The sequence below is a fragment of the Pelophylax lessonae genome, assembly GCF_965119305.1.
Source record: "Pelophylax lessonae genome assembly, chromosome: 4".
Lineage (NCBI taxonomy): Eukaryota > Metazoa > Chordata > Amphibia > Anura > Ranidae > Pelophylax > Pelophylax lessonae.
The window spans coordinates 69994201-70020430 of record NC_138771.1 but is presented as its reverse complement, the minus strand read 5'-3'; the positions used below and the strand labels follow the sequence as shown (position 1 = coordinate 70020430).

The following is a 26230-nucleotide window of genomic DNA, read 5'->3' as shown; positions in this document are numbered from 1 at the left end:
AATCCACTGCAACAGAGCAGGTAAGTATAACATGTTTGTTAATTTCTAGGAAAATAAACGGGACTTTACAATCGCTTGCTCTTTAATGGCATCCCAGTCTTAGTCCGTAGGGTTCAGTATTGAGTTTGCCCACCCATTGCAGCTAGAACAGCTTCAACTCTTCTGGGAAGGCTATCCACACGGAGTGTGTCTATGGGAATGTTTGATCATTCTTTCAGAAGTGCATTTATGAGGACCGGCACTGATGTTTGACGAGAAAGCCTGGCTCAGTCTCCTCTCTAATTCATCCCAAAGGTGTTCTATCAGGTTGAGATGCAGGTCAGTCCAGTTCCTCCACCCCAAATCTAACTCATCCATGTCTTTATGGACCTTGCTTTGTGCACTGGTCCAAATCATTTGGTGGAAGGGGGATTATGGTGTGGGGTTGTTTTTCAGGGGTTGGGCTTGGCCATTTAGTTCCAGTGAAGGGATCTGTTAAGGTTTCAGCATACCAAGACATTTTGGACAATTTCATGCTCCCAACTTTGTGGGAACAGTTTGGGGATGGTTCCTTTCTGTTCCAACATATCGGAGCACCAGTGCACAAAGCAAGGTCCATAAAGACATGGATGAGTGAGTTTGGGGTGCAGGAACATGACTGGCCTGCACAGAGTCCTGACATCAACCTGATATAACACCTTTGGGATGAATTGGAGTGGAGACTGCGAGCCAGGCCTCCTCATCCACATCAGTGCCTGACCTCACAAATGTGCTTTTGGAAGAATGGTCAGATATTCCCATAGACACACTCCTAAACCTTGTGGACAGCCTTCCCAGAAGAGTTGAAGCTTTTATAGCTGCAAAGGGTTGGCCAACTCAATATCGAACCCTACAGACTAAGAATGGGGTGCCATTAAAGTGCGTGTAAAGGCAGGCGTCCCAATAATTTTGACAATCTAGTGTATGTGTTAACAGTGGAGCAAGTAGATGTGACAACTTTAAAACCATGCCTCTTGCCCTTAGAAATAAGAATTATGTTCGGTTGTGCCCCAAAAAAGGCAGATAAAGGACCCCTTTTCCTGTGGTCTCCCTGCATCAGAACATTTCCCCATTACTGACTTACCATGCTTTGTTTTGGGCTGTCTCTGTGCAGGTGGCCATCTTGGCAGAGGTATGGTTTTGTTTCCCCATATCTGAGCCTTCAGCAAGGAGAACAAGGAGCAGCACAGTAGTGACAGCAAATCTCACTTCAAATCTTCTGAGACAGAAGCCTTAGGCAGGCCATAGACAGTGCAAATTTCGGAGGGAGCCGTCTCCGTTGGGAGAAGACAGTGATTATTGCTACAAGCTTTAACCAGGCACTGATAGAAGTCACAAGACTGCTCTAACTGCTGATGAGAAAAGGTATTTAGCAGTTTATATACATGCATTTCCATGTTCTGTGTACTGTGTGAGACCAGATATAGCGAATGCAGGCTCCTGGGTTTAGTAACACTTTAAGATTTGATAATAAAAGTTGATTGGTTACTATTCACATCGGCACCAGATTCTCTGTGCACCAGTTTTAGCAATCTGCCCCTATGTGTCTTTGCATTTAGAAGCCGCAAAAAACTCCATTGCATGCGCAATGAGGTCAGGAGTCATGAAAAATAAGTCTAATTAAAATTAGACCTTTGCGTAAAGGTTGACTGCAATCCCAATTGTTATAAATCATAAAAACATCATGCTTAACGGGTGCTAAAAAAATACATGCGGTGATCAATTAAAATGAAAATAAAATTAGAATAAAAAAAAATGTATAAAAATAGTCCACAACAGTGTAGTGTTAGGCCCCTTTCACACGGGCGCATCGCCCGAAAGAGACCGTTCTGCTTAGCGGGGGATCGATCCGCCGATCCCCGCTGAGCAGGTCGATGACAGCTCCGTCTCCGCTCTGTGTGCAGACACGGAGCTGTCAGATCCCTTCTGTCCTCTATGGGGAGATCGGATGAGAATGGACCGCCTGTCCATTCTCATCCGATCCCAACCGATCCTCCAGACGGATGGAGGAGCATGGAGCATCCTATCAGGTCCACCGGAAAAACTGGCAGGCAGATCGGATCGCCCGTGTGAAAGTGGCCTAATAATTGTGAAAAATATCCCAGTCACCTGGCTTCTTTAATCAAAAATACTCAATCCTTCTCCCTTTGTGGGTTTTCCAATATAACAAATCCCTGTTTTGGTTGAAGCGCTGTGTAATTGTAGTTTGGTATTTGCACAGCATTTCTATATGAGATGGTGATTGGTGGCTGCAGTTTTATATAGTTAATTTAACTATTCATTGTAGCTCCCAGGACCCTTTATTATTTTGTATAGAATATATTATTATGTGGCCAATGAAATGAATTAACACCCAAATATAAAAACATGTAGCATAATACAATTGCAACACAAGTCATATTTAATTGAATGTTATTTAAAAATTACCTTTCTCTTTCGTTCATTGACCAACACAGCTCCATATCTTCTTGACCGTTGGGTTTATGCTGCCCCCTACAGGAGTAGGACGCTAGGCGGAAAAAACTTTGATTACACTTATAGGGCAGTCCCACGGGGTATACTCCTACTTCCTGCTATAGGCCTTCAGTTTTTTTTCTGCCTAGTCAAGAGTAAGGACCTAGTTCCTTGCTGGGAACTCTGGTCCTAGCATTTTTTCTTTTTTAAATGGAATTTCTTTGCTTCTTTTATTATTTCTGTTCCTGTGAGACACAAAATGAATTATTTTCCTGTAAGAACTACAACCAACTGCAGGACTGGGTGACGGACTGAATATTCTAGATCCTTACGGTCTCCCCAGTCTGGCCAGCGAGCACAACCCGACCTTAGCTCCACCCCACTTGACATGGGCTGGCCGACGAGTGAATGCCTCGCGAGGACACAAAGCCCTGGTCTCGACTTGAGTCGCAGCGTGCCTCTGGACCGTAGCACCCCCATTCCAAGATAGTGCGGTGGTCTGCCTTGAGCGGTGTCTGGCCGGTCCCAAGGTGTGGTGAGTAGAGTCCCACCTTCCTTCTGGTGGTTTTTCGGTGTGGACCACCTTTGGTTTCCAAATGTACCTGGTGGTCCTGGGAGCTGCTCGGGCGCCGGGTAAAGCCGCCATTTTGCAGTGGATGGCTGCTCTATCTATCGACGGCCATGTTTGTGTAGTCCGGTGGCCATTTTCTTGTAGTTTCCCATTGCTATCACCCTCTGGGTCCCAGTCCACTTTGTCTGCTGTGACGGTGGTCCTGCAGTCACTAGTGTTAAATGTAGATATGGCCCTCCAAAATAGGTCCTCCGCCTTCACCTGCATCCTCTGTCTCCTCAGATTCTGAGGTTGATTTTTTGCCTCCGCAGACGCAACTCGCCCTACTGGGTCTGCGTCCATGCACCCGGAGTGCTCTGATAGTGAGAATGAATCCTCTTCCAATACAGCTGCGCAGGAAAAGGCGCTAGTGAATGTACTGATTGTATCAGTGAGGGAAACTTAAAAATTGGAGAACACAGTTACAGCTTTGTCGGCTGCGCATGTGCAATTTGGTATCCGCAGTGACTCAAAGGCGGCTAAGGTATTCCCCCGCCTTTTTCGTCAGCATTGTCACGAGTCAGTGGGGTTCCCCTAAACGCACTGTCTGGGTACCTAAGCGTTTCGCTAGAAGGTATCCCTTTGAAGAGTCCCTGTTAAAGGAACTGACAGTACCATCTATCAAGTTTCCAGGTTGAATAAAGCCACCCTTCTCCCGGTGGAGGACTCTCTGTCCTTTTAAGGACCCTTTTTGACAAGAGAGCTGAATCTCTGGTCCGATACCTTTTTACCATGGGCAGTTGCATTCTGGTGTCGGTTTTTTCGCCATAATTTTGGTTTCCTAGACCTTAACAGAATGAGCTAAGCTTTTGTGCCAGGATTTGGAAGGGGGACAGCCTCCTCCTGAACTGGTGGACCAGTTGGTCCAGGGGTTGCAGTATATTCGTGACAGCGGTGACTTTTTGCCGTATGATATGGCTGAAATACTGGTCTGCGACCATGCTTCTAAGAAGGTACTGAGTGATCTCCCCTTTGTGGGAGACCGACTGTTCCAAGCTTCCATGGTGGAGATCATTAACGGTCTTACAGGAGGTAAGAGTACTCTGCTTCTGCAGACTACCAGGAGCAGAGTCTCGTGGCCCTTTCTTCTCGGCCCATAAGCGGTCCTTTCGTCACTCGGGATCTAAGGACCAGAGATGAAAATACGCCCGTAACCCTAGAGGCCTGGTTTTGGTAAGCCCACGAGTTGATTTGGTCCGGGTGCAAGATCGAGTTTCGGTCCTTGCCTCCGGCAAGGTTTTTCCCTTCCAACTTACGCTGGTCCCCCAGATCGCCTACGAGGTCTTCTTGGGGCGGTACAGGATCTGCTCTCATAAGGGGTCATTGTACTGGTTCCAGAATGGGAATTCTTTCAGGGGTTTTATTCAAACATATTTACTTTTCCCAGGAAGGAAGGCATGGTCCGTCCAATGTTGGACCTCAAGGCCTTGAACTTCTTTGTGTGAGCCCATCATTCACACGGTAGTGGCATCCCTTCATCCAGGGGATTTTCTACCCTCTATCGACATTAAGGACGCTTACCTTCATATCCCAATAGATGTCAGGCATCAGCGTTTCCTTCGTTTTGCTGTGGGCGAGGAGCACTACCAATTTGTGGTGTTACTCTTTGGTCTTGCCTCAGCTCCTCAGGTGTTTACAAAAGTTTTGGCCCCGGGGTTAGCTCTGCTACTGCAGAAGGGGATTGCAGGACTTGGGTACCTGGATGACCTCCTGCAAGCAGAGTCTCCAAATGCCTTAAAAGACATCTGGACACTTTGGTGCAAACTTTGCAAGAGTTCTGGTGGAAACTGAATTTCCAAAAATCTACTCTGGTACCGTCCACCAAACTACTTGGGCCTAACCCTGGACTCGGCCTCAGCCAGGGTGTTGCAGGATGCGATTCGGCTCCTGTTGTTCGATCTGTGGTCATCTCTCAGGACTTGCCTGCAAGTGCTGGGCCTAATGGTCTCCACCTTTTTAGGCAGTTTAGTTTGCTCAGTTTCATACCAGATCTCTGGAGATTGCCAAATGGAACAAGAATCCAGTGTCTCTAGACAATCTAATCCCGTTGAGCTGGGGTATGAGAGGGTCCCTGATATGGTGGCTCCACTCTCTGGCACTTCGACAGTGAAAATCATTCTCCCCCTGTACAGTGCAGTGGTCCCCACCGATGCCAGCCTGTCCAGGTGGGGAGGTGTCTTGGGCACGGATTGTGCTCACAGGGTTTGGACTCTGAAGGAGTCCAGCCTGCTGATCAATATGCTGAAAATTCGGGCGTTCAGGCTTTGCTTGAACCAATGGATGGATCGTCTGCAGGGGTGCCCGGTAAGCATTCAGTCAGACAATGCCACGGCCTTGGCTGTCGCAGATGAAGGTCACCATGCTGGGTCTCTGACCATGCGCCCTGAATCCTCAGATAGTGAGGATGATTCCTCCGCTTCTGCAACCGTGCATGGAAAGGCGCTGGTGGACGTATGGATTGTTATCTGTGCTTGAGACTTGCAGATGCGGCTGCGACGGAGGTGCAGGTTCCCTTTGGCACTCGCAAGCCATCCAGAGCAGCAAATTTTGACGGAATTGTCACTGAAGAGACGACCAATGCGTCCCCTTGGGGTCCCTAAGGGAGTTGATAGGCCATACCCCTGTGAGGAGTCTCCGGACTGTTCCACTGGTGGTGGACCCTCCAGTTTCCAGGTTAAACAAGGCAACCATGATTCCTGTTGAAGAATCCCTGGCCTTTAAGGACCCGGCTGACAGGAAAGCGGAGACTGTGGCCCGCAATTTGTACACACTGGCTGGTTTGGCACTTAGGCCGATTTTCACCATTGTCCTGGTGTCGCTGACTCTGACCGAGTGGGCTAAGCTTTTACTTTTGACCTGGAGGGAGAGAAGGCTTCTCCAGACCCGCGGACAAGTCCCCTTCAGCAGGAAGGTGCGCCCTCGCCCGTTTTTAGGGTTGGGGGGATGTCTTCCCTGGTTCCTGGACATGTGGACTCCCCTGGTACTAAAACAAGATTGAGTTTCATTCTTACCCTCCGGTAAGGTTCTTCCTTCCGACGTGCGACTATCCCCGGTCAGCTTACAGGCTTTTTTTGGGGCTGTGCAAGACCTTTTACTTTACCGGTGATGGTCCTGGTTCCAACTTCGGAACGTTTTTGGGGTTTTAACCAAACCTTTACAGTCCCCAGGAAGGAAGACAAAGTGCGTCCAATTCTGGACCTCAAAGCGCTGAACTGCTTTGTGCAGGTGCAGAAGTTTAGAATGGAGTCCATTCGCATGGTGGTGGCTTCCCTGCATCAGGGGGATTTTCTTGCCTCCATCGACATCAAGGACTCTTACCTCCACATTCCAATACGTGTCCTCTGCTTTGCCGTGGCAGAGGAGCATTATCAGTTTGTGGAGTTACCTTTTGGTCTCGCCTCTGGTCCTCGGGTCTTCAGAAAAGTGTTGGTCCCAGTGCCAGCATTGTTATGCCACCGGAGGATCGCGGTACTGGGCTACTTGGACGTCCTGCCTCTGTGAGTAGAGTCTCCTACTGCTCTGGTTGAAAACCTGAAAATCACCATACGAGCTTGAGGGAGTTTGGCTGAATTCTGAACTTTCAGAAGTCTGCTCTGGTTCTGTCCGCAAGATTGCACTATCTGGGTCTGAATCTGGACTCAGCCTTAGCCAGAGTGCTCCCTCCTCTGGACAAACTCCAGAAACTAAAGGCTGCAATATTGTCTCCTTTTTTTCCAGCAGATAGTCATTCCTCCTGACTTGCATGCGGGTGTTGAGCCTGATGGTGTCTACCTTTTGAGGCAGTTCCGTTGGCACAGTTCCATATAAGGTCCCTGGAAGGGAGATTCTGGCCAAATGGGACAAGAATCTGCAGTCTCTGCTTCCTCCCCTTGTATTGGACAGTGGTCACCACTGATGCCAGCCTGTCCGGTTGGGGAGGAGTCCTCTGCAACTATTCTGCTCAACAGATCTGGACACTGGAAGAGTCCAGACTACTGAGTTCCAATGTCTTGGAACTCAGAGCGTTCAGATTCACATTGGACGAATTGTCTACAGGGATGTCCAGTGCATATTTAATCGGACAATGCCACTGCTGTGGCTTATGTCAGTCACCAGGGGGCACAAGAACTGTCCTGGGGGCTCTGGAGGTAGCCGGCATTCTAAGGTAGGCAGAACGGTTTGTTCCAGCCCCCTCCGCTGTACACATTTCCGAGGGTGGAAAACTGGCAGGCGTTGGACCAAGGGAGTGGTCCCTTCTTCCGAAGGGGTTTCATCAGTTGTGTCTACGGTGGGGCATCCCCGAGGTGGATATGTTGGCTTCCCAACTCAACAGAAAGGTGCAGAGGTTTGTGGCTCGGTCACTGGATCCTCTGGCGGATGCCACAGATCCGCTGGTGGCCCTGAGGTTCAGTATCATCTGAATTTACGCCTTCCCTCCTCTCAAGCTTCTGCCAAGACATATACGCAGGATCAAGGCAGAAGTGGTTCCGTTCATCTCGGTGGCCCCAGGCTGGCCTTGTCGGGCTTGGTACGCTGATCTGGTGCGGCTGGTGGCCGACGTTCCTTGGAAGCTCCTTCTCAGGGAGGATCTGCTGTCCCAAGGACCAATCATCCATCCTGCTTTACAGTCGCTTTACACCAGGTGCTGATGGATAGAGGTTTGTCGGAGTCTTTTTTTTTTTTTCCAACGCTGTTAAAAGCTAGGAAATCTACTTCTAGGAAGATCTATCATTGTACATGGAAGACGTACATTGCGTGGTGTAAGTCTCTTGTTCGATGGCTTGGATCTTGACCTGCCTTCAACAGGGGGGCTGTGCAGAAATAGGCCTTGAGTACCATCAAGGGTCAGGTGTTGGCCTTAGTGGTCCTATTTCAATGGCCCTTTGCCACATTCTTCCTGGTGCATACTTTTCTTCAGGGAATTAGGCATTTGACACCTCCAGTGCAGTCTCTGTTGCCGTCTTGGGATCTCGATTTGGTGCTCTGTTCTCCAGAAGTTTCTTTTTAAGAATCTTCGGGAGATTCCCGTGCTTACGCTGTCCCAGAATGTGGCCTTTTTGGTGGCTTTTTGCGCGCAGGGTGTCGGAAATGGCAGCGTTATCCTGTCCACCTTATTGGTGGTTCACAGTGATTAGGTGGTTTTGTCGCCCCTGTCGGTCGTTCCTTCCTCAGGTTGTCTCTGATTTTCATTTGAATGAAGACATTGTGTTGCCTTCCCTGTGTCCCAGGCCAACACATCCAAAGGAAATTGCTTAGCATGCCTTGTATGTGGATCGGGCTATTAGGGTGTACCTGGCAGTTAGTCTTTTAGGAAGTCAGACTCTCTATTTGTGCTCACGGATGGCCCTCGGAAAGGGTTGTCCGTTTCCTCTGTGACCATTTCCAGATGGATCAGACAGATGGTGGTTCAGGTCTATTCCATCCAGGGTCAGGTTCCTGCTTTCCCTGTCAAGGCGCATTCTGCTGGCCTGCTCAACGCCTCCTGGGCTTTCCGTCATTAGTCATCAGTGACACAGGTTTGCAAGGCGGTCTCCTGGTGCACAAAGTTCTATAAAGTGGATGTTTTGGCATCTGCAGATGCTTCCTTTGGCTGAAAGGTTTTTGCAGGCTGCTGTTTAGAGGATCTGGTCCTCTTGAGGGTGCATTATTTATTTTTTTCAGGTGAGCTCCAGTTTTGGTTGAGCTCCTGTTTACCTGGTTGCCTATAGTTAGCCTTGGGAATTTATTTTTCGCCGTTCCCACCCCTCATGTTTAACACTGCTTTGGGACATCCCAAGGGTAAGACGATCAGGAGCTGTGTCCGTCAATGAACGAAAGAGAAAATTTACCGTAAAATCCATTTTTCTGATGTTCATTGATCGACACAGCACCCACTCCTCTGTGTAGTTGTATTTTCCTGACTGCTTGTAACTAAACTGAGTGCCTATAAAGAGGTAGTATACCCCTTGGGACTTCCCATGGGCATAGCCAGACTTTTTTCTGCCTAGTGTCCTACTCCTGTAGGGGGCAGTATAACCCAATGGGTAAGAAGATCAGGAGTGGTGTTTGTCAATGAACATCGGAGAAATTGATTTTACGGTAAGTCAAAAATCCCCTTTTTCAATCTGCAGCACTGTAATTTACTGTAAATGCTATGCAGTATGGCTACCTGGAGGTGTTCTGTACACAGAATGCCCCCCAGAAACATAATTTCCTGCTTGTGTGAGTGGTTCATTGCTTTTCCCAGAAGTCTGCACTGAGATACAAGTCAGATTTCAGGCATCCCCTGCAACAAAAATTTCATTTTTGGTGAGATACTCCCAGTGGGAAATCACATCTAAAGGGATGCAGATGCTGCAGTTTTCCTCATTAGAGCCCTGCAGGTGCAGCAGCTGATTGATAATTATGTAACCACTCCCATTAGATTAACGGTCGACATGGACACAGAGGAATTTCTTCAGAATACCAAAAGGTAGGAATCTGCAACAAAGTTTATTATAATCCTTGCAATGTACATAGATCACCCAGAGGGGAATGTTTTTTTCTCAACAAAAGTTAAGTAAGTCTTGTAGGGAAGAGCTGATAGCATATACTGTGAAACACTTATTTATGAATGCATATTGTTGGGGTGGATGCAGAAATCCTCCCTGCGGTGTCGTATTGTGACAGTGGGGACTCCCCTGCCGTCGGACACTGATGAGCGCTGCAGACAAGTGGCTTCATGCGCTGATGGAAGCAAAGTTTTTCCAACAAGCGGGTTCATGAGCAGTCATTCGATAGGTCGCCTTTGCATAGACTGGAAGGAATTTGGCCAGGTCTGCAGACACTGGCTGTATTTTGATCCATATATGACCAGCATAGGTCCACTGTTCTGTTTTTGAGGTGGCTATTACAGAAATGTCTCTCCAACCCCCCCCAATATACTTGCCTCTGTTTTGGATCAAGAGTATCAGAGTGCTCACAGCTGCTGCCTCACTATTAGCCACAGTGAAGTACTGGATGTGTTTGTAGAGATGGTTCTGATTAGGCAGACAGCCAATGAGCCATTTTAAACTTTTTCCTTTATATAGATCTAATCTCCCCCCCCCCCCCCCAATGGCTATCTGTTTTGTTAATGTGAGAAAACATTTTCCATCCTATTTTTCTTGTCATTATGAAATCTATTGTCAAATTCATACCATTAAGGTGTTACTAAACCCAGGAGCCTGCATTCACTATATCTGGTCTCCCACAGTACACAGAACATGGAAATGCAATTATTTTAGTAAATATAAACTGCTAAATACCTTTTCTCATCAGCAGTATACATCAGTCTTGTGACTTCAATCAGTGTCTGGTTAAAGACTGTAGGAGTTTTCATTCTCCCATAACTGTCCAATGAAAATGCAGGACCCCTGATCCTCTGTCTGAACAGTGCTTTGTGTGATCACATGCACTCTCCCAAGTAAAAAAAAAAAACCCTTCTAGCAATACACACCAAACTGAGCATGTGCAGCTCGTCCCCTAGCTCTGTGCTATCAGGAGATGGATTTGGGACAGTGAAAGAAGGGGAGGATCAGAAAAGACAGGATCAAACTGTCTTTTTACACAATGCAGAGGATAAACCCCTTCGGTTCCACAGTGAGTATAACCAGCATGCTTTACTGCATATACAGACTGATTTTACTGCTGTGGGGTTTAGTAACACTTTACCTGTTGGAAAGTAGAACTAATGTTATGCACTTGGAGGCTAAGAAAATGCATGCAGCATACATACTAGGGGGAGTAGAACTGGGGGAATCCATAGTGCAGAGGGATCTGGGTGTTCTGGTAGATCATAAGCTTAATAATAACATGCAATGCCAAGCTACGGTTTCCAAAGCAAGCAAAGTCCTTTCTTGTATTAACAGAGGCATGGACTCCAGAGAGAGAGATATCATTTTGCCCCTGTACAAATCATTAGTAAGACCTCATCTGGAATATGCAGTTCAGTTTTGGGCACCAGTTCTCAAAAAGGATATCCGGGAACTGGAGAAAGTGCAGAGAAGTCCAACCAAACTGATGAGAGGTATGGAGGAGCTCAGCTATGAGGAAAGATTAGAGGAACTGCATTTTATTCTCTCTTGAGAAGAGGAGATTAAGGGGGGATATGATCAACATGTATAAATACATAAGGGGTCGGTCCATATAGTGAACTTGGTGTTGAGTAATTCACTATAAGGTCAACACAGAGGACCAGGGGCACTCTTTACATCTAGAGGAAAACAGATTTTGTCCCTAAATACGGAAAGGTTTCTTCACTGTAAGAGCTGTGAACATGTGGAATAGACTCCCTCCAGAGGTGGTTCTGGCTAGCTCACTAGATTGCTTTGAAAAGCCTGGATTTTTTTCCTAGGTGTACATAATAAAAATGAGTACTAAAATTTATAGGTAAAGTTGATGCAGGGAATATCTCATTGCCTCTCGGGGGATCAGGAAGGATTTTTTTTCCCCTGCTGTAGCAAATTGGACCATGCTTTGCTGGGGTTTTTTCGCCTTCCTATGGATCAACTGTATAGGATCTACTGTATAGGATCAACTGTATAGGATTGTGTATATGTGATTGGTTGGGTTTTCTTTACTGTTTGTTTTTTTATTGGTTGAGCCAGATGGACTTGTCTTTTTTCAACCTGACTAACTATGTAAAATAATTCTACTGGAGTATGACCATCTTTAGGCATTTGATTCTTTTTCAGTAAAATTACGTTATGTGTTTGTGCATCAGAGCCTATGTTCCAGTTTGTGATCACTCTCTTTTTTGGCATATTTGTTGTCATTTTACATCCTCCTTATATGCAAAGACAAATGCACACTACACGCACACTAAAGAATGACTACTTTGTGCACTAAAATCTCCTCAATTTTCAAAAGTGTAACTGTTGGGGCTTTACATTTGGCAAAAAAATTTCACCAAAACATTGGTAATCTAGTTACTATTTAAAATCCTCTCAGTGCTTTGTGTGATCACAGGGCTTATATGGATTAAAGGAAAGTATAAATCTTCTCTTACATACTCGCAAAATAATTTGATTTGCCTATTAAGCTTTGTCTATTCAAGAATAGCTAACTAACTGAGATGCTAGTATTCAGATATGTTATCAACAATCTGAAAAAGAGGTGCACGGAATGGAAATGTTGGTGCCGAATCTGAAAATTCAGGATGCACTTTGGGCGAAAACCGAAAAGGACTACTTTTTATTATATATATATATATATATATATATATATATATATATATATATATATATATATATATATATATATATATATATATATATATAATATTAAATGAATATGAACTTTTCGGCCATTATTGGCACATTTAGCGCAAGAAAAGCTCAAGACAAAGCATCCCTTTTTTAAATTCTATGCATGTCTTCACAGTGGTACTTTGTGCTTCCGCTGTAGTGTTAAAAATTTAGCTTGCTGCATTTTTGGTCATTAAAAAACAAAAAGAAAAAAAAAAAAAAAACACGCCTCCCCATTGAAATGCATTTAAAACGAAGCAAGAACACATCAGTAACACACCCATGTTACATTTTTGATGCGGTTTTTGAGTCGTGTGACCTTTGAAAAAGCCCACCAAAAGCACAGTAAAATCGCGGCAAAATTTTGGCGCCATTATCGGCACTTTTTTCTCTTATTGGCAAAATACAGAAAACACCATTTTCTGCCAATATGTTTTGGCCCATCTCTAATCTGAAATACTTCTGATTTGCTGCAGAGGGACAATAATGTTTAAATCAGTTTTAGAGGTCCATTGCTTGGACCAGTACGAGGGCCACATTGTTACATTTACAAACATTTGCGGGTCGGAAAAAATCTTTTTTTTTTTTTTCCCCCGTAACCACCATAGGATTTAGGCCTTGTTCTCACCGGCATACTTAAGCGTACTCCCACGTGAGGGCTTTGTTTTGCATGCACAGGTGTTCTGTGCATCTGCATGCAGGCAGTTACATTCATGTCAATTGAGATGGACCCTGTGGGTGCAGGTGTGTGTCCCTTGACTTGCGCTGTCTGCGTTTGGGAATATGCACTCACATGGCTGTCAGATTGAGAGCATCTGCTGTGTCCCAACTGACATACATGTGACTGCACGCAGATGCAGAGAACACCTGTGTATTCAGAACAGGCAAAACCTGCCCCTCATGTGTGGGCACTTAAAGTGGTTCTGAAGCCTGAAGGTTTTTTACCTTCATGCATTCTCTGCAATAAGTTGGTAAAACCTTCTGCATGCAACTGCCCACAACCCCCCCTTAAACTTACCTGAGCCCGATCTCGATCCAGCTATGTGCACAAGAGCAGGGACTTTTTCGGCTTTCCCCTCCTCATTGGCTCAGACACTGAAGGAACAGTCATACTCTCCTACTGCTGTCAATTACAGCCAGTGAGGGGGGGGGGGGGTGAGGTTGAGCCGCAAGCATGCACAATTGCCCACAGCAAGCAGCTTGATATTGAGGCACTCGGGAGTGGACCAAGAACAGGAGGATTAGGGCTGCTTTGTGCAAAACCATAGCACAGAGCAGGTACGTATGGCATGTTGGTTGTAAAAAAAAAATATATGGATATTTTACAATCACTTTCAGTACACCCGTGTTAATGAAGCCTTCGAACAACCGAAAAAACTTCAGTAAAACAAAGCAAAAAAATGTTAAATAAACCTGAGCCCACCAGAGTCCCCCCTTACAACATAGTTCTCATCAAATGCCTCCTTACATCGGGGTCCCCCACCCCTTACATCGGGGGCCCCATCGGGGTCCTCCACCCCTTACATCTGGGTCCCCATTAGGGTCCCCCACCCCTTACATCTGGGTCCCCATCGGGGTCCTCCACCCCTTACATCCGGGTCCCCATTAGGGTCCTCCACCCCTTACATCCGGGTCCCCATTAGGGTCCTCCACCCCTTACATCCGGGTCCCCATTAGGGTCCTCCACCCCTTACATCCGGGTCCCCATCATAGTCCCCCACCACTTATATAAATATTACAGCAGGCTGGTTTTGGTTCAATATCCGCAATCTGAAGAACCTGGAGCTTAGAAGATAATCAAAGTGACTTGGATGTCTGTATTACTGAAATTGTTTTCCAAAAAAATCTGGCTGCTCACGTGATTATCAAGCAAACCTCTGATCAAGGTCTTACCAGCTGCATCTGTCAGGGAATGTTTAGGGACTGTTGCCAGCTGTCTTTTTTTTTTTTTTTTTGTTCAGTTACATTTACAAGCTGCTGAAAGTAGGATTTAATTTTGTGTAAAGTGCGAACGGATATAATTCACTTGTGTGGAGAGCGACATGCCCTTAATTCTTGTGAAGTGTGCCGCATATCTTCATCTTGGGTTTTTGGCATGTACCTCTTAAAGCTGACATGTTTAGATAAGCAGCTAAAGCTGAACTCCAGGTATGATCTGTATTGCATACTTGGTCCAACTAGACAATGTAAGTAAGCATATCTCATACCTGAGGGACCACTTTAGAAGCTGTTGCAATCTACTACTATGATCACCCCAATTCTTTCCTGGTCCTCCACTGCACACAGACCACAGGGGTTCACTCGCTTGTCCCTGCCGTCATTCAGAGCTCCTTGTATTTTTGAATTCAAGACATTCTCTGATAGGTTGAGGTGGAGATCATGTCACTGCCTCTCTTGTCCACTTTGTCCAGTTGGGGAACGCCTTATATAGATAAAAAAAAATATTTTATTTTCTTTGGCCAGTTTTGTGATCGAGGTGTCCTTGGTGCCCCCTCCCCTAATCCTCTTTGGAGAATAAAGCAGGGTATACATGTTCAGTTTTTTTTTTTTCATTTAACTTGAGGGTTGAAAAATAAAGTGACATCTCTCCTGGTGAACCCCCCCCCCCAGCCATTGACTGCAAGGGCTGATTAAATGCTGGTTTTCCAGCATGACTGTTTGACAGAAGGCGGTTGTTAGATAGCCGTACACACAGGCCGAAATTGGCTGTACCCAGGGCCGTGTTGGTCTGTGTATACCATGCTTAAGCTGCAGGTAAGCAATGCAGCCTGGTCCAAGACCAGCCTTAGCCCTAAATTGGACAGCAAGAGCAGCAGCACATTGAGCCAATCCGCAAGCAAGTATAGGAAAGCGCATTGGTCTCCATTGAGTGATACTGTGCAGAGGATTACAAGCAGCCTATATTAGGACAGACGCAAGTTCTTATGCCAGTTTATTTTATTTTTTTCTTAATTCATAACTTATTTAAATGGTTAGTTTTTATATTTTCATTGAATTGAGTTGTGAGTGGATAAAGTTACCATATTTTAATTGAAAAGCCTTAATAGGTAGTACATGGCTGCCTGCTCATTGATCTAAATTACATTGGCATAATTGTGCACACCATAGACACCATTTACAAAGATTTGTATGTTTTTTTTCCTTTGCTTCCTTTTGCTTCTTTTTTTCACTTGCCATTGCCCTGTTTTCAGCTTGTTACTATCCTAAACATTTTATTTTTATCCCCCAGGACAAACTCCGACTCTGCACTTCATACCAGCGCTTCCAGTACCAAAACCCAGGACCCATTTATGGGGGGAAATCAGTCTGCAGCACGAATTCCCAGACCCACGCAGCGTAACAGTAAGACTTCACTTTCTATCATTGCTTGCCATGTGTAAGCTTTTATGTACTTGAAAATATCTCTTCTGCCTATCGTTACATCTTATTTTTATAACATAACCTCTGTGCAGAATTATTAATGCTGTAACTGTGGAAAACAAAATATACAGTTAGAGCGGGCATCACATGCCCCATAGTCATACACACGTGGAACTAACTATTCTTTTTCTGCAGCATGTCTTAACTGTCAGTGCTGCGCCAAGCACAGGACAATCCTCTACATTGACTGATATAGACATATAGACTAAAAATTAGTCTGGTTTGGGAGATTAGCTACTTTAGTAATCCATGCTTTGGAAACTAAAGCTGGCCATACCTAGATGGGTCAGTTTTTTTTTTTTTTGTTAAACCAGTGGGTTGAAGAAAAAAAAAAAACAGACCTGATTTCCCCATTCCCCTTTTGTTAGTGTAAATAGTAGAATCCTTCCAGCTGTCATTGTGTTCTGACAGCAGGGAGACTCCCCTGGCATCAGAAAACACAGACCGGTGCCGCAGCCTATTGCCTGCAGCGCTGATCAAGTCAAAATATACAGATTGGTGAAACCGAAGACTTTTGGTAAATCGCATTCTGTGGATCAAAATGCTAAAAAAGCCAAATTTAGATTTTAGATCCATGTATGGCCAACTTTAGAAATATTATATAAATATTTAAATAATCCTGCAGTTAGAAATAGAAATATAGAATTGTTTTTGAATCGTGTTTCTTTAAAAAGCCAAAGCTAATGGTGTACAAGCCTGGCCTGAGTTCAGAAAAGCAGGCTCGATGTCTCCTGTATGTGGTTAGACCCTGTAGCTAGGCCTTAGAGTGCAACGTTTATTCATTTAAGCCTGTATTAAACCCTAATTATTTATTTTATTTTTTTTTACATCTGGTGATCTTGCCACAAAGTCCGTTATTTTTCAGCTTCATTTAAAGTGGTTGTAAACCTCAGACATGAAATATGAAGAAAGCACATATTTTTATATTGTTTACTTGCCTCTCTCCAAAACACTTAAGTCTAGTACACATGGGTCGAGCCATTTTCCACAAAAATCTTCTAAAATTCATCCTTCTAAAATTTTCCACTGTGAAATCTTTATTTTAAAGCAGAACTAAACCCATCGATTAAACTGTTTAGCAAGACACTTACTTGTAAGACATGCCGTGATACCTTGTGCTCTCAGCCGAACCATCAAGTTATCAAATGGCTGGTGTCATAACTGATCACATGTGCAGCACCATGCAATTGCAGATCTACAAAAGCAATCTGCCCGCTTCCTGAGCTGTGAAGGATAGGAGGGTGTAGTTCTGTTTTTAGAAGGATAAAAAATAACCCTGTTGCTGCAACGGCTCAACCTCTTCGCGTTAGCCACATGCAAACATGCGGCCCCTCGGTGGTTGGCCGCCTATTAGCATGCATTGGTGCAAATACAACTGTACCGAGAGCGCGCACCCTGCTCACTCCTGACAGTTACTGGCAGCTAATGGAAAGCTCCCAATCACTGCTAGTGATTGGGACTTTCCAATTGTGTAACCGCTATGGCAGAAGATCACGGCGATCACATGATCATGAACCCCGCCTCCCACCAACCTAAACCCCTAAAGCGATTGTTTACTCCGCTTCGTTATTTTTACCTACAGGTAAGCCTATAATAATGCTTACCTGTAGGTAAAATTAATATCTCCTAAACGTGCACTTTTTAGGAGATATTCACCCTGCATGCAGCTGCTGACGTCGGCTGCGCATGCGCTCTGATGGTGCGGCATATTGCGTGAGTGACGTCATCGCGGCTCTGGCCACTCACAGCATGGGAGCCCGCTAACCCCGAAGAAACGCCGGGGGAGAATGTTAGCCCCCTCAAAGCTGACCGGGCGCTGCTGAGGGGGCTTAGTTCTAAGGTACGTATTTCATAATGTGCTGGTAAGCGATGCATACTAGCACATTATGCCATTGTCTTGCAGGTTTTCTTTTTTTTTAAGGGTATACAACCACTTTAAAGGGCTGGGTGGCACTGGCTCCAAGGGGTAAAAAGGGTGAGCTGGAATTCTGTTTTAATTCGTTAGTCAAGTTCCTATATATTTACTAATGCATCTATCCCTACCCTATGCCCAGATTGACATAGCTGTTGTCATGTGTCTCCATTTCTCCACCAGTGGAGTGGTGACACCCCAAGACCAGAAGTGTATTACTGGACAGGTCATTAGGTTAAAATAAAGGAAAAGTGCCAAAAAAAGAAAAGGAAAAGCAACAAGTTAAAGAGCATGTTCACTATTTCCAAAAAATAACCTATGCAGTCAAGGTTCCCAGTAGAGATTACAAAACTGTGCAGCTTTGCAAAATTTTCATTCTTTATTATCATACCTGTAGGCCTGGCTGAAAAATCCCAACAAATGGCAAATGCTAAAACGCTTTTTTACCTTTTTAAACTGTTACTAAACCTAGGACCCTGCATTTACGAAGTCTGGTCTCCCACAGTACACAGAACATGGAAATGCAATTATTTTAGTAAATATAAACTGCTAAATACCTTTTCTTATCAGCAGTATATAGCAGTCTTGTGACTTCTATCAGTGTCCGGCCGAGCACTGCATAAAGCTTGTAAGAGGATTTTCATTCTCCCCCGATTGTCCCATGAGTCTGCATGACCCCTGACCCTCTGTCTGGACAGTGCTGATTGGCCCTGTGCTGATCACATGCACCCTCCCAAAAAAAAAAATACCCCTCTAGTAATACACACCAAACTGAGCATGTGCTGAGTACCTTCAAGGCTCTGTGCTATCAGCAGATGGATTGGGGACAGTAAAAGAAGGGAGGATCAGAGAAGACAGGATCAAACAGCATTTTTACACAATGCAGAGGATTAACCCCCTAGGTTCTACAGTGAGTGTAGCAAGCATGCTTTACTGCATATACAGACATATTTTACTGTTGTGGGTTTAGTAACCCTTTAATGTAGGGAACGCATTAACGTAAAAAACTTTTTAACTTTAGATCTATTTTAAGCGGTTGTTAAAGTGTAAGTAAGATCCACTTTTTAACTTGTACCTACAGTTAAGCCTATAATAAGGATTACCTATAGGCACAGTGATTATCTCCTAAACTTGCACTGTTTAGGAGCCTCAGCGGTGCATGTGCTCTGAAGGGACAGCATACCTTCAGAGCTTTGTGCTGGGAGTGACATCATCCCGACCCCTGGCCATTCATAGAGCCGAAGTATGCGAACCCAGAAGCAAGACCGGATGAGGATGGAAGCACCAGGGAGCCATGACATTGTTGCACTGGAGTGCTCTGTGTCCAGGTAAGTCTAACATAATGTGCTAGAATGCGGTGCATACTAGTACATTATGACTTAAATCTGCAGGGGGGGCCCATTTTTTTTTTTTTTCTGGCAGTTTACTACTGCTAGGACTAGGCAGAACAAAAAACACCCACCCATGGGCTTCCCACAGCTGGTATATAACCCCCCTCTCTGCTGTAGGTAATCCGTTTTAATCTGTCTGGTCAGGAGTAAAGTCCTAGGCTCCCGGCTGGGATCTCTGGTCCTAGCAATTTTCTCCTTCCTTACATCTTTTGTGTTTTTTTTTTTTCTCTCGGGAGATCTACAATCAACTGCCGGGCTGGATAATCTTCATCCAGTGGTCCCCCCAGTCCAGCCAGCGAGCGCATGCAGACCGCAGCTATGCGCTCGGTGGGCAGCGACATAGCCTCACGGACAGAGGCTGGCCCACAAGTTAAACGTCTTGCAGGGTCGCATACGACCAGGCTTTGGTCTGAGTCGCAGTGGTCCCTTGGCTGACCGCTCCCCTACTTCGGTGGCGAAGAGTTCTGTCTGCAGTGTTACCCTCACCATGGAAGGGTAAGTACAGTCCCCCCCCTCTCCCCTTTTGGTGGTTTTCTTTGGGGTGGATGTGGGTAACCTCCAGGGACGGTCGGACCTGCCTGCAGATTCCCTCCTCCCATCTTTAAATCCCTCACTGAGCTGGGCTTCCCCCACTCCCATTCCCCCCCCCCCTTTCTGGATCTAGAGTCTGGTGGGGGTCCCAGGGCAAATAATTAAGCAGAGACCCCTGGGGTCTCCCCCACTATCCCCACTCTGTTAGGGTTCTAGGATAGTGTGTGTCCCACTCGTGTAGTCTTGAGGGGTCCCAGTATAGGAGACCCCTAGGTGCATGCCCTGCTTTTTGCAGTGGGGGTATAGTGCAGGGGGTCCCAATGCAGAGACTGGTGCAGAGTTTCCCCTGAACACGTTTCCTACCTTCAGGGGGGTCCCCTTGCAGAGGGTGCAGGAAAGATCCTGGCAGCATGCTTCAGTGTTTGTAGCTGATGGTGGCCATTTTCCCTTAGTCTGGCTGGTCTCCTGTTGGTTGCCATGTTTGTGTAGCCGGATTATGTCACGGGGGCCATTTTCCCTTAGTCTGGGAGATGCTGGAGACAACTGAAGCCTCGTGGGGATGCCGAAGCTCCTCATCTTCCTCAGTTTTCTCTTCCTGTGCCCGGTACAATTCTCGGCGCACTTTCGGTCGCTAGGGTGAGTCGTTGGGGGTCACTGTTATCGCTCTCTGCTGATGGGTACCCTGAGCCTTGAGGGGATCCTTCAGTGGTGCCAAGAGATTGTTTTTGTACTGCAAGGTCTTCCTTTCCTTATGGAGCCTCAGGGTCATATCTCCCCCACTGACCCCCTCATGAAGGTGATAGGTCCCTTGGAACCCCAGCTTCCCATTGTTGCACTAATGGCGGTCCTGCAGTCCTTAATGTCCCGGGTGGAAGTGACGTGTGGGCAAAGGCCCAGGAGGAAGCGCCCCCCTCCCCTGCTCAGGCTGTCTCCTCTGATTCTGAGCCTGATGCCGCCATGTACGCGGCGGTAGGGGGATTTAATATCACACCCCCAGATCCATCTGATGGTGAGGATGGTCGCAGCAGCGCACTTATCACTGCAGTGCGTGAGACTTTAAAAATAGAAGATGCGGCTGATTTAGCCACGGACGTGGCTGTGTCGTTTAGTACACACAAGTCGCATAGTACTCCAAAGGTGTTTCCTTATGTGCCTTATTTTGACAGGTTTTCCTGTAAGGAATGGGAACAACCAAAATTACACTTTGTGGTCCCCAAACGTTTTGCTGTACGTTACCCTTTTGAGAAGTCCATTTTAAAAATAGTGGCTGGTTCACCAGTGGTGGCCCCTCCTTTTTCCAGGTTGAATAAAGCAACCATGATCCCCGTAGAGGAATCCCCGTCCTTTAAGGACCTGGCTGACAAGAAAGTGGAAGCTGTGGCACGCAGCATGTTCACCATAGCTGGTTCGGCATTGCGGCCAGCCTTTGCCTTAGCCCTGGTGTCTCAGACCCTAAATGAATGGGCCAAGCTTTTGCGCCAGAGCCTGGGGGGTGAGCAGGTCCCCGTTACTTATGTTGGTTTAGTGGACCAGTTGGTCCATGGGCTGCAGTTTATTTTTGATACAGCTCCTGTATTGTCCAAACTTTGTTTCAGCGGTGGTGATTAGGCGCGTGCTGTGGCTTTAGAATTGGTCTGCAGACCAAGCCCCTAAGAAAGCTCTCAATGATCTGCCCTGTCAAGGCGATCACTTGTGTGAGGCTACCCTGGAGGACATCATTAGGGGTATCACGGGATGGAAGAGTACGTTCCTGCCACAGTCAAGGAAAGGGAAGGAGCCTCGCCGCAAAAGGGAGTCCTCCTTCTCAGCCCATAGAAAATTTTGTGCTTCTGGGATGGAGAATAAGGGAAATGGATCTTTTAAATCTTCCCCGGGAGGTTCCAAGCAACTTTGGTCTGGTAAGCCTAGAGCTAGCTTCCACAGACCAGCAGACAAGACTCTTTCAGCATAAAGATCTGCCCTCGCCCATTATTGGGGGTGGGGGGGCATCTTCGCTGGTTTCCAGCTCCGTGATTTTCTTTGGTGAGCATACCCAGAAAGGGGGACAAAGCTTGTCCTTTTCAGGGAATTGATTTACTTAGGTCTGATCTGACCAGGGTGGTCCTTCCTCTGAACAAACTTCAGGGACCACGGGCCATGATTCACCGGCTGCTGTCACACAGATAGTTCTCTCTCCCATTTTGCATACGGGTTCTGAGTCTGATGGTATCCACCTTCAAGACAGTTCTGTTTGCACAGTCTTACCTGCAGCTCCTTTAGCCGGTTCAGCTCCACAGGAGGATACTGAAGTTCCCGACGAGGTCACCGGGTCCTCTGATAGATGTCACAAACGTCCAAGGGCCACGGTAAATCCAGGATCACCTTAGATTGTATGCTCCTTGAGGGCAGGGACTGATGTGAATGTGTAATGTATATGTAAAGCGCTGCATAAATTATATATATATATATATATATATATACCTGAAATAAATAAATAAATAAAAATAAATCCTCGGCTAGGGCTTCTTCCGCAGTTCCTGCAAGGAATCCAGAACTAGGATCTTCCAATCATCCCAGTGGCTGTAAACGTCCTTTTGGGGCTTCCTCTCAGAGAAGACCAATTGTCCCATGGGCTGATTTACCATCCTGCTTTACAGTTTCTGGTTTTATTGGCTTAGCTATTGAAAGCCAGGTACTGAGGGATAGAGGTCTGTTTGGATCAGTGATCCCTACTATGGTGAAGGCGAGGAAGTCGTCATCCAGCAAAATATACCATCGTACATGGAAAGCGTACATTTCTTGGTGTGAGTCGATTGGCGCTCATCCTCGATCCTTTTCTGTGGCTCGGATCTTAACCTTTCTTTAAAAGGGCATTGCTCAGAAGTTGGCCTTGAGTACCATCATGGGCCAGGTGTCTGCCTTGGCAATCTTCTTTCAGCGACCCCTAGCCACACGCTCTTTAGTTCGTACCTTCATTCGACATGTGGCCCCACCTGTACGGTCTCTCTTGCCGCTGTGGGATTTCAATTTAGTGCTTTCGGTTCTCCAGAAACCTCCATTTGAGAATATTCAGGAGATTCCCTTGCCTACGTTATCCCAGAAGGTGACATTCTTGGTAGCTATTACCTCAGCCCGGAATTGGCGGCATTATCCTGTCGCAGTCCCTATTTAGTGGTCCATATCGGTAAAGTGGTTCTTCTTCCTTGTCCATCATTCCTGCCCAAAGTTGTCTCTAACTTCCATTTGAATGAGGACATTGTGTTGCCTTCCTTGTGTCCCAAGCCGGCTCATCCCAAGGTACTTGCTTTGCATACCTTGGATGTGGTTTGTGCGATTCGGGTGTATCTGGTAGCTGCTGAGTCCTTTCGGAGATCAGACTCACTTTTTGTGGTTTCGGCGGACCAAGAAAAGGGCTGGCCACTTCTTTGGCTACCATCTCCAGATGGATCAGACAGGCGGTGACTCAGGCCTATTCCATTAAAGGTCAGGTTCCACCTTTTCCTGTCATGCTGCATTCTACTCGGGCGCTGAGTGCTTCTTGGGCCTTCCATCATTAGGCATCAATATCACAAGTTTGCACGGTGCCACTTGGTTGTCCGTGCATACCTTCACAAAATTCTATAAGGTATATACTTTGGCATCTGCCGATGCTTCTTTTGGCAAAGTTTTGCAGGCTGCTGTTTAAGAGGGGCTGTTCCCTCTTGAGGGGTGTTTTTTCTTTAAACTATTATTTTTCAGAATGGCTCCTGTGTCCTGGTTAAGGGCTCTTATGTTTAGCCTTGGGTTATTTTCCCCTCCCCTCATTTTCCTTTTGGCACTGCTTTTCGACTTCCTACTAGTTATGATTTATGGAACGATGTGTCCGTCAATAAACAAAAGAGAAAATGGGATTTTTGTACTTACCATAAAATCCATTTCTCTGAGTTCATCGACCGACACAGCACCCACCCCTCTATGGAGTTCTGATACTTCTAATACTGTTTGCTACTGAACGTATTACCTAGAGCAGAGAGGGGGGTTATATACCAAACTGAGGATGGCCCATGGGCATAGCCAGGTGTTTTTTTTTTTTTCTGCCTAGTCCTACTCCTGTTGGAGGCAATATAACCCACTAGTTATGATTTATGGAGCGCTGTGTCAGTCAAACTCCGAGAAATAGATTTTACGGTAAGTACAAAACCCCCCCCCCTTTTTTTTTTCAAATAAAAATAACAAAACGTTATACTTACCTGCTCTATGCAAGGGTTTTGCACAGAGCGGCTAAAAACAAATAGCCCTGGGAGCCTGCAGATCTGATTCTGGTGCTGTATCGATCGTATTGAACACACACATTGCGAGGCACATTGAGGTGCCAGTTACTCTACTGGCACCTCACAAAGCACCACAACGCGTAGTAAGTTATTACCATACATTGTGGCAGGATGCAATTTGAAAAAAAGAAATGGCACCACTATTGTGCTGCTATTGTGCTTTGGCAGCCCATTGAAATTATTGGGCTGCCCTAGATGCAACGCACCTAAATGCACAAAGGCATGAGCTCACCATTGTACCCTGCATAGGAGGGAATGGAGCCTAAGTGATAGAACGTGAGCTGTACTTTATATATCATTTTTAGAAACTGTTTGTAGAGACCTGAAAATGATTTTAGCCTTCTGGAGGGGAATGACTGTTTTATGATTGTGTATTTGCGAGGTCTTTCTTGCTCTACCTTTCACCCCGGCCTCATCCATATCCTAATCGGGCAGCTTTTCTGCACACATGGTGTCTTTTTATGTTTACTTTAAAGCTTAGGCCTTGTGACATTCATGCTTTATATGTTTACAGTCAAGCTAAAGCTTCCTTGTACGTTGTGGATTCTCTTTTGTAGCTCACAGCCAAATATATTTCATATGTCCCAACATTTCTACCAGATGGTTTACCTTTTCTTCAGCTCTTACCTTATGACTTATGTTGTTTTACTTGTTTAAACCTTTTTTTTTTTCAATACATTTTTGGACATGGAGATGTGCTGTATGTTAAACATACATTTATATTAACCACTTGAACTCCGGAAGGTTTTTCCCTTTTCATGACCAGGCCATTTTTTGCGATTTGCAACTGTTCGTTATCCAATGCTGTACGCAAATGAAATTTTTATAATTTTTTTTCACACAAATAGAGCTTTCTTTTGGTAATATTTGATCATCACTGGGTTTTAATTTTTTATTAACCACTTTTGGACCGAGCCCATTTCTGACACATGTTTACAAATTTAAAATCTGTATTTTTAATATATTTTTAGCTAGAAAATTACTTGGAGAATAAAATGGTGGCCGTTGCAATATTTTTTGTCATGCGTTATTTGCGCAGCGGTATTTCAAACGCCACTTTTTTGGAAAAAATACATTTCACTGCATTAAAAAAAAAAAAAATAAACAGTAAAGTTAGCCCATTTTTTTTTGTATATTGCGAAAGATGATGGCATGCTGAGTAAATGGATACCTAACCTTTTATGATTTAAAATTGCGCACACCCGCGAAATGGCGACAAACTACGGTCAATAAAAATCTCCATAGGCAACGCTTTAAAAAAATTTAACGGTTACCAGTTTAAAGTAGTTTTTTTTTTTTTTTTTTTAGAATTATTGGTTTAGCTCTGACGATCATGGCGATACCTCACATGTGTGGTTTGAACAGCGCTTTCATTTGCGGGCGTGACTTCCGTATGCGTTTTTCTTTTGTGCGCGAGCTCATGGCGACGGGGGCGCTTTAAAAAAAATGTTCTATTTATTTTATTAAATTTTTTAACTTTAGCACAATTTAAAAAAAAAAAAATCTGATCACTTTTATTGCTGCCACAATCAATGTAAACATCCCTTGTGACAGTAATAGGCAGTGACAGGTACTCTTTATGGAGGGATCTGGGGTCTAAAATACACTGCACTTCAGTGTATTCAAAATGCCGAAATCGGCATTTTTGAATACTGACAGTTTTTTCAATTCAGGGCCTTTAGCCGCTGAGTACCCTGGACGTGACGTTATCACGCCGCTTCCGGGTCACTACATCTTAGACCCGATCAAAGCCAAATTTGGCTTTGATTGGGACTCCAACCAGCCGGCGGACGTGCCAGCTGGTTGCTCGAGTCTCCTGGTGGGACGGGAGACCCGGGCAGAGCCGTGGGAGGGGAGGGGGCGCCCCCTCCCGTTTGCTGGGATGACGGCAGAGTGGCTTCCGAGCTGAATCACCCATTACCACCTGAAAAACGACCTCTGGCTCTAAAAAATGGTACCGGGATAATGCCTCTAGCTGCAGGCATCACCCTGGTACAATCACTTCTCTGAGCCAACATAGAGCTACGTCGATGCGCAGGAAGTGGTTAAACGAAAGAAATAGGCTAAAAATTTTGAAAAAAATATATATTTTTTTTTACTTTCTGCTCAAAAACATATCTAATAAAAAATCTAGTTTCTTCATAAATTTGGGCCAAAATGTGTTCTGTTACATGTCTTTGGTAAAAATTAAATCTCAATAGATGGAGATTGGTGACTTCTAGTGGGACTGTGATAGTTCAGCAGGCAATCTGACACTGGCTAGCTGGGAACTGGCTGACACTGACATTACCAGTCACACTAATACACTGATTAGTAATAATACTATATACTGTCACTGTACTAATGCCACTGGCTGGGAAGGGGTAACATGTTGGGGTAAT

At 45.4% G+C, this 26230-nt stretch overlaps 1 protein-coding gene across 2 annotated transcripts in view; it reads left to right on the top strand.

Moving 5' to 3' along the window:
* The window catches only part of CRTC3 (CREB regulated transcription coactivator 3), a 309654-nt gene that overhangs the window by 199841 nt on the left and 83583 nt on the right, over positions 1 to 26230 (top strand). For both annotated transcript variants that reach the window (XM_082253380.1, XM_082253379.1), the window contains one exon: positions 15536 to 15648. In XM_082253380.1, coding sequence (XP_082109506.1) covers positions 15536 to 15648 — 113 coding nt within the window. The remainder of the gene's footprint in view (positions 1 to 15535; positions 15649 to 26230) is intronic.